We start from the raw sequence: 14873 nt of genomic DNA on the forward strand, positions 1-14873 counted from the left end.
GGCCAGAGCTGGAAAACCATGCAAACTGTTAGCTAATTAGCTGACGATATATGTTTATCATTAAATTGTTTATTTTATACTTATATTATATATAAAAATTATTCAACCCCCATATCAAACCAGGTGTATTGTAGCAATTTAGACTTTCAGCAATTTGCAATTAACAAAATCAAACAAAAACAATTTAAAGAGTTCAACATAATGAATGCTTCAAGTGGTTCCCCCAAATTCAACTGAAAATGCAACTTATAATGATATCTACAGTTTCAAAATTATTCCACCCTGTGAATAGAATCTCTCAGAACAGCACAAATGTGCAAAACAGGTGTTGTCTCAAGCACACCTGATGCAACTAATCAAGGGCTTCATTAGTTGCACAATGTGTGCTTGAGCATGAACACATGAAATACCTGAACTGGCTAGGGGCAGAAAATAAATGAAATACCTGGACGGGGCAGAAAAAGGAAGCTATCAACGGCTGCAACCAGATTTGTGAGAAGGCAGGTTGTGAAAAACCCTCAATTGACTGCAAAAGACCTGCAGCAAGAGTTGGTGGCAACAGGCACGGAGGTTTCAGGCACAGTAAGGCGTGTACTACCGTGAAGGTTTCCATGCCAGAACTCCCAAGTTGTACACCACTACTGACCCAAAAGCACAAGAAAATCTGGCTCAAAATCTTATAAATAAGCCACAGACGTTTGGAACATTTCAGCATGACGGATCAGTGGTATGTCTGGAGGAAGAAGAATGAAGAAGGAACACTCTGTCCACAGTCAAGCATGGTGGTGGCTCGGTGATGCTCTGAGGCTGCTTTGCATCCTCTGGCACTGGAACCTGCAGTGTGTGGAAGGCAAGATGGATTCATTGAAGTATCAGAAAATCCTAGGAGAAAACGCCATGCCGTCTGTGAGAAAGCTGAAGCTTGAGCGTCAGTGGACTTTCCAACAGGACAGTGATCCCAAGCATACCTCAAATTCCACCAAAGTTTGGTTGTAGAAGAAGTCCTTGAAGATTCTACAGGTCCATCACAGTCACCTGACTTGAACCCCATAGAAAATCTCTGGTAGTATTTAAAGAAGGCGGTTGCAGCACACAAACCCAAGAATATTACTGAACTGGAGGCCATTGCTCATGAGGAATGGGCTGCGATTCCTCAGGAATGCTGCCAGAAGCTGTGCATCTCGTTTGCAGCAGGTCATAACAGCAAAAGGGTGCTCTACTAGGTACTACAGATGCTTGCCATGAAGGGGTTGAAGAATTTTGAAACTGGAGAAATCATAAGTTGCATTTTCAGTTGCATTTGGGGAAACCACTATTTCAATTGCTTTTGTTTGATTTGTTCATTGCAAACAGCTGAAAGTGTAAATTTTGACAAAAAACCTGATTTGCAATGGGGGTTGAATAATTTTGATTGCAACTGTGTGTTTATCTTACCTTATGACCACATCATACTTATCAATTGTGGAGCCCAGGGACTTGTTGAAAAGGATCCCTCCATTGCCAATGACGATACACTTCTTACAGCTCAAACTGCATAAAACAAATACAGCAGACAGATAGCAAAAGCATAATATGAAATTAACACTGGTTTAAAGAAAAACAAAACAAAACAAAACCCAACACCTAACAAGCAAATGATCATGCAGCTTTATAACAAAGAGAAGGCAAAGTGATACCTGTCCAGGTCATCTCCAAGCCCGTATTTCTTAGTCTCAGCTAAAATGTTGTTGATGATCTTTTCTGTGGAGCGAGAACAATACAGAGAGTTATGAGCAGAACTATTTATCACACACCAAGTTACACAAGCCTGAATAGAGTCCTAGATCTCTCACTCACAAATACAAGCCAATTCCCAATGCTGCCAGGCTTGAGTCCTAATCAGTTATGTTATTTAATTATTTAAATAATTGTTTACACAGTCATTCATAGCAGGCAAAATGGCCAAAGTCAAGTTTTCATGTCACCGTTATATTTCTTTCAGAAGAAATTAAAATACAGCTGAAGATGGGAAGGTCATCTGCAGATGATTACTGCAGAATTTAACACATTTGTGTGTGGGGGGAGAGGGGAGATTCCAGCTTGAGCATCAAGTGGAGATAACTGACAGAGATGGATAATATCACATTCTTGCAGGAAATTATTAGCTAATGGAAACTAGGAAGTTTCTGTCCTGTGCAACACTACATTCATTACCCCATTTCACACCTCTACACACTACACAGGTTTAAATGTCAGAGACTATCTCAGCATTTAGCCGAGCTGATAAAGAACCTTTAGGAGTGCACACTACACGATAGTCACAGTCTCAGAATCGCTGACCCTTTCACACTACACAATCTCAGAATCGCTGACCCTTTCACACTACACAGCTTGCAAGCAGTTGTTTGATGTTGTAGGGCTGTACATACTACACAATCACTTACAGATGAGGCGTACACACTACATGAACTTTCACCTGGAGAGAGCCTCAAATCCTGCTTTCTCACAAAAGCAAACTTGAGAGCTGCCCATCATGCAACTGTCAAGAAAAAAAGATAAATAAGAGAAAATGTGGAGGAAGTACTGTGCGGTGAGAAACGGGCAGTGTATACTGAAAAGAAATGTAGCTATTTTTATACTTTGTGACAAAAAGAAATCACGTCATGTTTGTGTTTATTTTTACTGTTCCTAACAACCATTTGGGTATGACATGCCAAATTAGTTCTTATAGAAGCAATATTTACTGCGTTTACATTTTGTCCTCACCCTCCCGCACAAACAGATGGAATGATGAGCTTGATTCGGGGATCTGCAGCACATGAGAGCAGATGAATTTGGTTTCCTCTTGGACTGTATCTGTAGCTGGTCAGTGAGGGATTCACACTGCCTGACTCATTGTGGAGAAAATCAAAACACGCTTAAAAATGTGTGCGCCTCTGCGATCTCTCACAGACTGAGAAAATCAGTGCACGCTACACGACCAGCCGCAGTGGGAGTGTGTGGACGAATAGTCGCCAAGTTGTAGACACCAACCGCCAAAATGAGAAATAATCAGGCTTAAAATCTTGTAATGTGCACTAAGCTTAAAAATGATCAAACATCCACATGAAAGAGTTTAGTACAATTTTATCTCTTACATAGGGTTTATACAGAGGGACATTTTGTTTTCCCAGGTACTGATCAGTGTTTTGAGTGATGTGTGGTGAGGGTGTTTTATTATTATTTAATTTATTTTTGATTCCAGTAAATGTTAAACTTTAACTAATAAACGATGTTTAATTCACAAAAAAAAAGAAAAGAAAAAAAAAGACTGAGATATTTGTGCGCACACACGATTTGTCTTTTCTGACTCCTGTCAAACATTCATTGCTTAGTGGACATATACAAAATGTATACAACACACCTTGAAGACATACATACATACGTACATACATTTCAAAAAGCTCAATATGCAAATTTGCCTCACACTTATTGAAGGAGCTCCAAACTCCATGCAGAGCTCAATAAATAAATAAATAATAGAGAGGTGTGTGTGTGTGTGTGTGTATATATAAATAAAACACCCACACATATATATATATACACACACACACACACACACACACACACACAAACATACACACACATGTATATAAACATATACATATACACACACACACACACACACACACACACACACACACACAAAATGGCAAAAGACATGGAAAAACACACACAAAAAAAACGTGTTCGGTATTCGGACAAGTTTTTCATTATATGCGGCTTCGGCCAAGAATTTTCATTTCGGTGCATCCCTATTGAAAATCATACAAATTTATCTTTGGCACAGCTCGGAAACGGCTTTTTAGTATCTGCATGCATTTATGGCCTGCAAACAGTGAGCTGTGGATCAAATGCAGTTAAAGAAAAATAAGCCTTAAGCTAAATTAAAACCTAATGGCAGTAGCTGCTATTTCCTGTGTAAGTTATGTGAGACAAACGGTATCGGTGTAGATGTACACACGCCTACCTTGTGATTTTATCCCGAAGGGTGGTGGGTAGGTGCTGATCTTCGACAGCCGGTTAAAATTCTGATCAAGGAACATAGGAGCCAGTTTCACAAACCTGTGGAAGGACAGGAGGAAGCACAAGTAAATAAGTGGGAGAGAGAGAGAGAGAGAGAATATGCAGTGCACAACATGAGGTGTATGGGGTTACAGGTAATGCTGTGGTTGTGTGAGTTTATCTGTAAATAAATGACAGATGAAATCTCTACAGCCTGGGGAGTGTGATGTCTGAGCTGGCCTTTGCCCAAACCAAACGATGACATGCCATCACCAGGGAACAGACACTTGCAGAAATTAAGTGTCAGTTTTTTGTATTCCTTACACCTGCATTAATTTCTCCCTCTTCCAGTGTAGTGGCGAGTTTGATTGGTGCTGTTTTGGGCTTACTGAGTGGTTATGTTATTAAACACAAGCTTTTGGAAATGTTCTTACCAGGTTGTTGTGTAACTTGTTCACTGAACAACATCTAACTCTTTCAGCCATTGTGTTTATTGTTTGCTGCACACCATCTCCACAGGTCTGAGCAGTACACATGCTCGTAATACACTCAAATTTATTTACGTTTTATTCCTTATAGAAACAAAAATTTGGTATTGCAAAAAACATTTTATTTTATTTGTGTCGAACATCAGTGAAGCAAGTTAATTCCTGTTATTATTTATTTTAAAAGCCATGAACAGCTGTTCACTCATCAGCATCTCTTTACTTTTTCTCTCAAAGTGAATCCATTTTTTTTTATTAAAAAAAAGCAGCTTGGCATGCTGCTGACAAGCTACAAAGATCTCTGTCCTAAAGACTTTATCGAGGCAGAAAGTTTTCACCATAATGTAGAAAAAAAAAACCCAAAACCATCAACTCCAATGACACATGATTCTTAATCTGCTTGTGTGGAACAGCTGCCATACAAGTGCCTGTACAAGTTACTATAGTTTAGATACCACATTTGAATGAGTGCATTAATATAAACCCAAGTTTTGTCTTGTAGCTGGAACTACTCTTCGAGTTAGTACGGTAATCAACACCCTGAAACAACATCGAGAATTCAACAGCACTGTGGTATAAATATCATTAAGAAATTATTGATAAAGGACCATCACTCCCTCAGCTATAGGCTACTCAAGTAAGACAATAAAAGGTTTTTAGTTTGGACAAATCTGAAATCCCGTCATTCATTCATCCATCCATCCATTTTCTGTACTGCTTATCCTACACAGTCGTGGGGAGCCTGGAGCCTATCCCAGGGAACTTGGGGCACAAGGTGGGGAACAAACTATAGCAGGGCACAAGTGCACACACATTCACACACTACGGACAATTTGGAAAAGGCAACTAGCCTACAATGCATGTCTTTGGACTGCTGAGGAAACCGAAGTACCTAGAGGAAACCCCTGAAGTAAGAGGTGGGAAATCGAACCCCCAACCGCGGAGGTGCAAGGCAAACATGCTAGGCAGTAGAAGAGAGAACATGAAACTTGGAGAACCAGAGCAGAGTATCACTCCAAATGGGGAATGATTTTAGTACTGGACTAATGCTGTTTGCAGACTCTACTGTGAAATGAAAATTCACTGCACATGTCTAGTAGAAGGCTGTGTTATAAACAGAAAGTGTTGTGTGTTACTCGTTATTTGCCAGACAGCCTCTGTGACTGATTATTACTCTGACCCTTTTAAATCAGGACTGAATCAGTACCGACTGTCCACTTCGCTCAAGCACAACCGTAATTATCCAGCGCTGTTATGAAACCGATGACTGGTTGGCCTGGAGAAGTCCTTTCAGCACTTTAGTTATGATCTGCAGAAATCCGGCAAACACAAAAAAATGTGGTAATAACGCAGGTGCGCTCCATCCATTCCCACAACGCTGCGAATAAAACGCCAACGAGCAGCTCTGGAATTCCTCACAGCTCAGTGCTGTAAGTGAAGAGGACAAGGGTTCACCAAGCGCCCAGTGACCCTGAATATCACCTCTACAAACACACACACTCTTATTGCAAGAGGATATTATTCCCCAGACATACTAAGAACAGATGCAAGACTTCTTTAGCTTTGTTCCAAATAAGTGAACGCGAGTTCTTCAAGTAGGACATGTTTCTGGAACAAGCTTATTTTGAACCAATCAATGCCATTGGATATTATCAGCGTGTGCCATCTACTCCTCTTGCTTCTGAGCTGCTTGGAAATTCCCTCAAGACTCGCCAGTCAGCTTGCAGACAGAAAAGTTATTATGTAGCCGTATATTTCAAGTCAAGATTGATTGTAAATACTGACGCTGCACCTCCATCATAACAACTCTTAATTTACAGGGGTGCAAAAACAAAACTATTACAATTGGTCCAACATATATCTGCATCTCGACTGATCCGGTTTAATCGAAAAAAAAGAGAAAACGGTTAAAAACTGATTTTACTGTAGAAAATCAATGCACACACCCCGGGGTTACGTATTTTGTGTGTCTGTGTGTGTTAGAGAGAGAAAGAGGGTTTTGACTGAAGAAAGAGCTTGAAAGTCTTTCAGACCTCAAAGGCAATAGGCAACCCCCCACGAAACCGATTCATGATTATTCTCATCGCCTACAGACAGTGTGAAGGGATTATAAACGACACATACTTGTAATACAGTTTATCGTTACATTTAATACTGTATAAGGTCAGCAAACTGGTTAGTTCTTGTTATCATTTATGTTACAGGAACCAACTCAAACCAACAGCTGCATTACTGTACCTCTGCTGATTTGATATTAATGCATCTATATAAAACCAAAATCTTTTCTAAGTCTTTATTCTTTTATTTTTGGTTTATTTAACCAAATATATTATTTTTGCAAGACCCAGAACATTAAAAAAATTAAATAAATAAAAATGTCTTCAACAATTACATTAAGCTTGCTATATTTTTCTGTAAGATGAATGATTACCGCTAGATTCTGCGACGTCCACAGAAACCTGTATAGTATGTTATTTATACATATTTATTATTTAAATATCAGTTTGTGCACATTCATTTTTGACGAACACTAATAAATTGCTCTGTTACACTTGGGAGACTTCAGCAGGTACTTAAAAGTTATGGGAAAGTACACCAAAACTCACAGCTTGCACAAAACTGAAAATCCTGCAAGAGTGCTAGAGGAGATTAGCATGATCACAGCAGCAGTGATCAGAAATACAAAACCTCCTACCAATGTGAATGATGAGGGTTTAGCTTGGGAAACATGTCACAGGACAAACTACACAATTAGTGCAGTTAAAGTGTTACAGTAAAGACTAGATATGTTAGATAAACATGCCTGTTATATGTCTTGTACAACAAAGTGCAGTGTGTGTGTATATTATATATACACATACACACACATATAGACACACACAATACAGGTCAAAAGTTTAAACACACTCATTCTTTATACATTTTTTCCCTACATTTTAAAATAATAAAATCATCAAAACGCTGGAGTAACACAGATGGAACTATGGGAATTATGTTGTGATAAAAAATTCAAAATAAATCAAAAATAATTTTGTCTTTTAGCATCTTCAAAGTAGACACCCTTTTTTTGCCTTGAATTTTCAGAAATGTATTCTTGGCATTTTCCTAACCAATTTCTTGAGGAATCCCCCTGAAATGCTTTTTAAACAGTATTAAAGGAGTTCCCACCTACGCTGGACACTTACTGGCTGCTTTTCAGAATATTTCGCTCCAAATCATCCATTTAAAACAATATTTTCTTGTAAATAAAATGTTAGTTTTCTAATGAAAGAAATGAATATGTTGGCACAATTATATTTTTGTCTAGAACAGCGATTTCAAACATTTAATCACACACCTTCAGATCAAAAGGTTTTTAAGATCATGAGAAAAATTTCAGTCCAGTGTCTTCAAACTTTTGACTGAAAGTGTATATATAATATATAGTTAGTTAGTTTTTCTAAGTTCACAATTTAAGAAAGTGGATCTTCCACTCTAGAGTGACATACAGGCCAGAAAACATGGTGGTGGTGTGCAAATTGTAAAACTGAATGCAAAATGATTAAGCAATAATCTCGCTCAGCGCAATCAATACTAAAGAACGAAATGTACACACGTTTATGTGTAGTGCGCAATATGCAGTGTAGAGGGCAAGGTCGAAATACTGTTTAGCAGTCATGACTCTTTATGCCCCAAAGGCTTTATGGTTAATCCAGTTTGTTTTTCCACGTCCGCGGCTCACGTCTGAAGTCAAACTCAGTTAGAGCGCACTCGGGGCACGTTCAACTACGCGTGTCAGATGTAAATTACATGGCTAACTAAGCTTTGTAGGTTTAGTGTCTCAACAAACATTTAAGATGTAACGCCCTATTTAGTGTTACCATCTGGATCCACTTACAGGCCCCACGTTCACGCCGACCCGAGTCACACGCACCAGCTCCTGTTTTTGAGCCAATCTGACGTCACCTGGAATTTTTATAAACTGTGGGAACATTTGGCTCCAAGTCTAGATTTAGAAAAAGCCAACATTCGGGGTTTAAAACGTCTACTGTTTTGCAACGTGCTAAAAAAAAAAAAAGAAAAAAAAAAAAAAAAAAAAAAAAGAGAAATGACACCTAAAGTGGCTTTAAATGCTGTTGTAGGAAATAAGAAAAAAAGCTTTCAGCCAGCTGCAAACTGTCAATAAACAAGTTGAAAAGTGATGCTGTGCTTTTTTTGGTCACCTCAAACCTGGTAGCAAAGGAGTGTGAAATCAGTTCCACCTGCTTTCATCCATACTACTGATGTTGATGATGAAGCCAAGAGATAATATCTTCATCTAACACAGTTGGGAACTCAAATTCACACGGACAGTCTAGACCCAAGAGGAAATCGAAAAATCCCAGCAGAGACCCTCACTACTTGCTTGTTTAGTAAAAACAACTTTATAAATGATAATTAACAACCGAGGAGCTTCATCAAGTATCGCATACCTACAGAGTTCACTTATACTGTAGTGGTACCTGATAAAATAACCAATGAGTGTAGCTTCATACATTAATACTCCAAAAACTGGCCTAAGAACATCTCTACGCAAATTAAGGTCACCATGAAATAGCTTCTTATCCGCAATTTGATTCCGTATGGTGATTTATTCCCTTCTGAAACAGGAAGTCAGAGTGACGTCATGTTGAACGGCTTGACTCGCTTGCACAAGAACCAATGGCGTTAGAGATACAGCACACCGGCAAATCTTTACAAACCTGACAGTAGCTTAGCTAGTTAAGCTTGGCTAAATATGGAGAACAGCGACAACATTCATTTTCACCTGTGCTGCTTTTTTCCCCCAGGAAGTCCTGCAATAGTATTTCACTCTAATAAATGTAGCATGTGGTTTGAATCATGGTTTTGAAATCTCACAGAAAGTGTATTGACTTGGCACTCACTATAATAATTGTATGTAATTATATAATAATTCTTACTAAATATAATATGATAAGAGTGTTGGCCATATTGCTGAGTCATAATTGTAACCCTTTACGCATTTATTTCATGGTGGAGGCCATGCGTGCCGCCTGAAAATAGTAGCGTAGACGACGTGCTCTCTCACACACTGGGATCTCAGCGGGCTGGAAAAAGAGATGGGGAGCAGTATAAACTGTGGGGCCCTTATAGACCCTGGTGTGTGCCTTTCCAAACTATGTCCAATCATATTGCAGCAGGTGGACTCCGGTTGGTTTCTAGACACATCACAAGGATAATTAAATCACACAGGATGCACCTGACCACAATTTGGAGTCTGAAAGTGTCTGAATACTATTGAATAAGAAACTTTTCTATTTTTAATAAATGTTTGAAAATCTCTAAAAACCTGGTTTCATTTCATCATTATGAGTAATTACGTGAAGATCGATGGGTAAAATTGGCAATTATATCTATTCAAATTCAAATCCACAACACAATAGTGTGAAACAAGCAAAGTGGTCAGAATACTTTCTGAATCCATTGTATACGCTTCATGAACTCATAAACCTCAATGTGGGTTTGGGGGGGGTGTGTGGTTGGTGCATGTCAAGTGCTAAGATCAGAGACATAAGCCACAACAGTGTGTGCACACGTGTTTTTCTGCATTTCTGTGTTATATTAATGCAAAAGCATTTTAAACCTACCAAGCAGATCAGCTCCCAAAAGTAATCATGATGTGCAATAAGAATGGGGGGGGGGGGGGGGACCCAAAAAACAAAAACACAAACTTGCTTTGGATAGATTGAGGTCATCTTAGCCCCCGAATAGCCGGGCTTGCAATCTTCTTTACTCAGATTTCCATACTTATACTGTAGCTCCAGCAGCCTGCAAAAGAACAAAAAATAGAAGAAGGAAAACTGAGAAATGTGAGGAATAAAGTTTGAACATCCTGAAAAAACTGCACAAATTATGCATCCTTCTTACTCAGGACTGTGTTAGCAAGAATCTTGGTACAAGTATTACTATGTTTATAAGCCTTCATCCTCATATTCACAATAAAAATGCATCGGAGAGCATCACAGTGATATTAAAAACATTATATTGTTAGGCTTCAGTGAAAAATGGAATGTGTCGATGGTAAGCCAAGGTACTTCGCATCTCGTTTTTATTCATACTTTACTGGATTGTTTTTTTTTTTTTACTGCACCATTCCAGTTTGGGATCATACAGTTGTTTTTAAAAAATATTTAAAAACTACTGCATGTTCCTGGGACTTAGAATAACGAAAATCAGTGCATAAAAAGGCAAACTATCTGAAGTTGCAGTGCAAATGATAAAATTTCTCATTTAAAATAACTGGTAACACTTTACATAAAATTTACTGCATTACTTACATTACAGCATTTGGCAGAAACCGAAATCCAGAGCAACTTACAATTATCTCATTTATACGACTGAGCAGTTGAAGGTTAAGGGCCTTGCTCAAGAGCCCAACAGTGGCAGCTTATCAGTGGTGGGTTTTGAACTCACAACCTTCCGATCAGAAGTCCAACGTCTTAACCGCTGAGCTTCCACTTCCCTTTTAACAACTATACTACTTCCAGTTAACAAGGACAACCCATGAACTTCAACATTAAGGAACCGTAATGTTAAGAATCTAACAAGCAAGGAATAAAGAACATGACCGGCCATATAACACTTAGATCAGCTATAAATAGTTGCCCCCCCCCCAACACCCTCTAATTTTCTCTTCTATTTGGTCACCTGCTAATTCCCTCCCTGACTGGTAGCTCCCCTATTATATAACCGCTACCAAGCAGAGAGGGTGAAGGCAAAGACGTGCTTTCTCCAAGATACGTAAAGCCGGTCAACGTCTCCTTTTATTGAATTTCTGCTCATGCTGTATCACATACCAGCAAAGCACACTGGATGGACTGTCCCATCTTCACTCTCCACACATAAAAGTGCTTTATTTCTATATTGCTTTATTTACAAGTAGAACTTTATTTAGTTCTACTTGTCGACTCGCATGAGCTCTAACTGGGGCAACAATTGTGTTATTAATTGTACAGCAGGTGCTAGTTGATTTTAATGTTGGAATGCACTGTACATTAGAACAAACCGTGCCAAGTTTAGCCTGTAATCGAAGAGAAAGTTTTGTTGAGCAGCTTGAAAACCTTAAACAAGATGATTCATGGTTGAATTTCTGACAAGCTTGTATTATTTCAAAAAAAAAAAAACTTTCATAAATCTTTCCCCCTTGTTATGCAGAATTAATGAGGTTATGGCCCACAGCGGAGTCTTGTATTCTACTGCTGATTCTCTTATTAAATCGTTAAAATCAAACACGTCTGGAGCTTTTCTTATTCTCATACGATATTCAAATCATTTGCGATGGAATATTTTTAAAAAATTAACCATTTTAGATGACAGCCCTATACAACGTTAAGACATTTTCACTACAAATGTACTTGCTAACAGGCTGGAACAATCACAACAAACCAGCAAAACAGAGTATAAAGCCCTATACACTAAACGCTTATATATACACACACAATCCACTTCAGTGCATCTTTCGAGCTGGAAAGTCTGTGGTGAAAAGAGCACTGGCCAAAACATTACTCAATTGAGATGGGTGGAAGGAGATGGGACTGTCAATCATTCTAGATTTAGATGTCCTTTGGCTCATCTGTTAGGCGTGCTTGAAAGCACAGATCATTCACAGGAGTTGGCCCATTCTGCTTGTTTCCAAATCCAAGTAAGTCTCAAACAAACAAAAAAAGGTTCTGTCTTTGGTCATCCTTTGGAGAACATCGCAGAAACCATGGAGGGCAAGACAATGGGTGCATGAGACTTTAGTTTCTTGACAAACTAAATAGATCTGGATATTGAGATATGCAAAGAATGAGCTGCTCCTCCACTGTACCTAGCAAGTTGTGGCTGTTATACATCGCCAATGATGACTCATCTTACTGGTTGCACTTTGAAAAGGTGCCACTGCCTGTAGGCTAAGCAGCACCAGTCTCCTTATATGGTCTATATAGGGAGAAGTGAGTACATGGCCTATACACTAATGAACAATTCTTATAGACCATAAATAACGTCCTATAGACTATAATGATGATATTAGTCTAAGGAACATTTCTAAAATGCATTGTGCATGGCTAATTCAAACCATGAAAGGATACACAGACTATGCATTAACCCCTAGAGAAATAAAAAAGGATTTTTTTTTTCCTTTTACTAACACACTAAGGATTTGAGGTCAATGAGACCCGAGTACGGAGTTAAATTATTGGAGAACCAGCTGCAATGTGTTCCCACAGTCCCTCTCCTCTAATTGGTCCTGTGTCTACAATAATAAAGCCCGAGTGGGTGAGGTACTGTTTATTTTGCATTAGCCATCCTGTACGTCTGCTGATTCAAACAAGATCTCTCCATTAATACTCAGCCAAGCCCAGTGCAATAAGACAACTTGTTGATGGACAGCATTTGTACAGGTGGACCTCACATGGGACGTCACATTTATCTTTGGGTCGAAGAGACCGCCCATGGAGGATTGAAAGAAAGAGTGCAGAATTAAAATCAGAAATTGAGAGGCAAAAGAAGAAGCAGCTAATTTATCAGAAATGTCACGGTACTAAACATACTCAACTGCTTCATTTATAATCTACATCGCTCTGTACTGCTCAAATAAACAACCAGCCAAGATCTAAAAAGAGATACATTAGGGGTTGCTGGAGGTCACGCTGACTAAACATGTACTGGTGGTTTCAGTGGTTCACGGGAGTTTTACATACTTGCTTCTTCTAAAGGCAAAAGGATTCAAATTAGCTGGGTCCTGAAGTTAGTTCATACTATACACACTGTTCATACTATATTGCCAAACGTGTGTGGACACCTAACCATCACACCCATATGTGAGCTTTTCCCAAACTGTTGCCACAACGTTTAAAGCTCATAATTGTCTACAAAGTCTTTATATCATTACAATTGCTTTCACTGGAATTAAAGAGAGTGCCAAACCTGCGCCAGTATGACAATGCCCCTGTATACAAAGCAAGGGCCATGAAAGCATGATGTGCCAAGGTTGGTGTGGAAGAAGCCAAGGGGCCTGCACAGAGCCCTGACCTCCAACACCTTTGGGATGAACTGGAACGTGACCGAGCCCCAGGCTTCCTTACCCGACATCAGTGCCTGAACTCTCTACTGCCCTAGTGCTCTAACTATCTAGTGGATAGCCTTCCCAGAAGAGTGGAGGTTATTATATCAGCAAAGTGGTGACTAATTCTGGACTGGGATATTCAACAAGCACATATTAGTGCTATGGTCACGTGTCCACACACTTTTGGCCATATCGTGTATCAGAGATGTCAATTTTGCTCTATTGGACTCCCAGCCATGGATGGCAGTGGCGGGATTTGAATTTGTGATCTTCGGATGATAGGGTGAATACTTTTCTGTTGTTGCACTTGGGAGTTCCAAATCTGAGACACGTCATGCATGACAACTAAGACGTGAGAGTATGCAATCTTGTAAGCACACGAAGCTGGTTTCACCTTTACGCAACCCTTGCAGATGTGGTATCCGCATTATAAGTATGCTGAGGCCTTAACAGACATTAGCTTGCGAGTGTTCGTGTCACAGTGCAGAGAGAAGCACCAGTATGATCACCATGTGGCCTCGCATATGGGATGAGTTCATTTGTTATCTAGCAATGTAATCTGAGTCAGAAACACCCACAGTCAAAGAGGGACACACACACTTGCTAGGTCATCATTTCAAACACAATCTGTCTCCATCTTTCTTGATCACATAATCTCTTTATCCACACCTAAACGTACACTGTTGACATGTTTGACATTTTTAAATAAGTAAGACCATTCTCATTTGTACAGTTAACATTAGAGACACACAATCACACAACAGGTTGTTACTTACAGTCTTCCATCAGGCTTAATGAGGAATCCCTGCTTGTCATACACTAAAGAGAATACAAACAAAACAAAATCAGCAGAGTAGAAAACACAGAACAGCCACAATAAACATTATTTTATATTCAGAGTGCCTGAGGAAAACAAAGCAGGAGGATTATGGGATTACCCTCCCCAAGAAGTGTGGGGAAGAGGGGAAGGCATGACACGTGACTGTTTAGTTAGTGCATAGCAAGACATGCGGCATTATCATGCTTCAAGATCTCTGCACAGCTTCCTACTGAAGCTTTCAACATTCTTATAAATGCATACTTATCAGATAAAACCGTCTTGCATCCTAAAAGACTGGAAATTAAACAAAATTGCAAGCTCAGAACAAACCAGTATTAATGCAACGGCCATGTACCAACAGCTTGAATTGGACATAAGAGTTATAAATTACTTCCATGATCAATAAAAGTATGCAATAAATTAAAGCTTAACAGGGATGCAGAGGTTTTAAAGTCAG

At 39.2% G+C, this 14873-nt stretch overlaps 1 protein-coding gene across 7 annotated transcripts in view; it reads right to left on the reverse strand.

Annotated features, from left to right (window-relative positions):
• The window catches only part of st3gal3a (ST3 beta-galactoside alpha-2,3-sialyltransferase 3a), a 50497-nt gene that overhangs the window by 14738 nt on the left and 20886 nt on the right, over nucleotides 1-14873 (reverse strand). For all 7 annotated transcript variants that reach the window (XM_047158534.2, XM_017479683.3, XM_017479678.3 and 4 more), the window contains 5 exons: nucleotides 14373-14415; nucleotides 10224-10316; nucleotides 3989-4083; nucleotides 1677-1740; nucleotides 1435-1530 (listed from right to left, as the gene is read on the reverse strand). In XM_047158534.2, coding sequence (XP_047014490.1) covers nucleotides 1435-1530; nucleotides 1677-1740; nucleotides 3989-4083; nucleotides 10224-10316; nucleotides 14373-14415 — 391 coding nt within the window. The remainder of the gene's footprint in view (nucleotides 1-1434; nucleotides 1531-1676; nucleotides 1741-3988; nucleotides 4084-10223; nucleotides 10317-14372; nucleotides 14416-14873) is intronic.

The sequence above is a fragment of the Ictalurus punctatus genome, chromosome 11 (assembly GCF_001660625.3).
Source record: "Ictalurus punctatus breed USDA103 chromosome 11, Coco_2.0, whole genome shotgun sequence".
Taxonomy (NCBI): domain Eukaryota; kingdom Metazoa; phylum Chordata; class Actinopteri; order Siluriformes; family Ictaluridae; genus Ictalurus; species Ictalurus punctatus.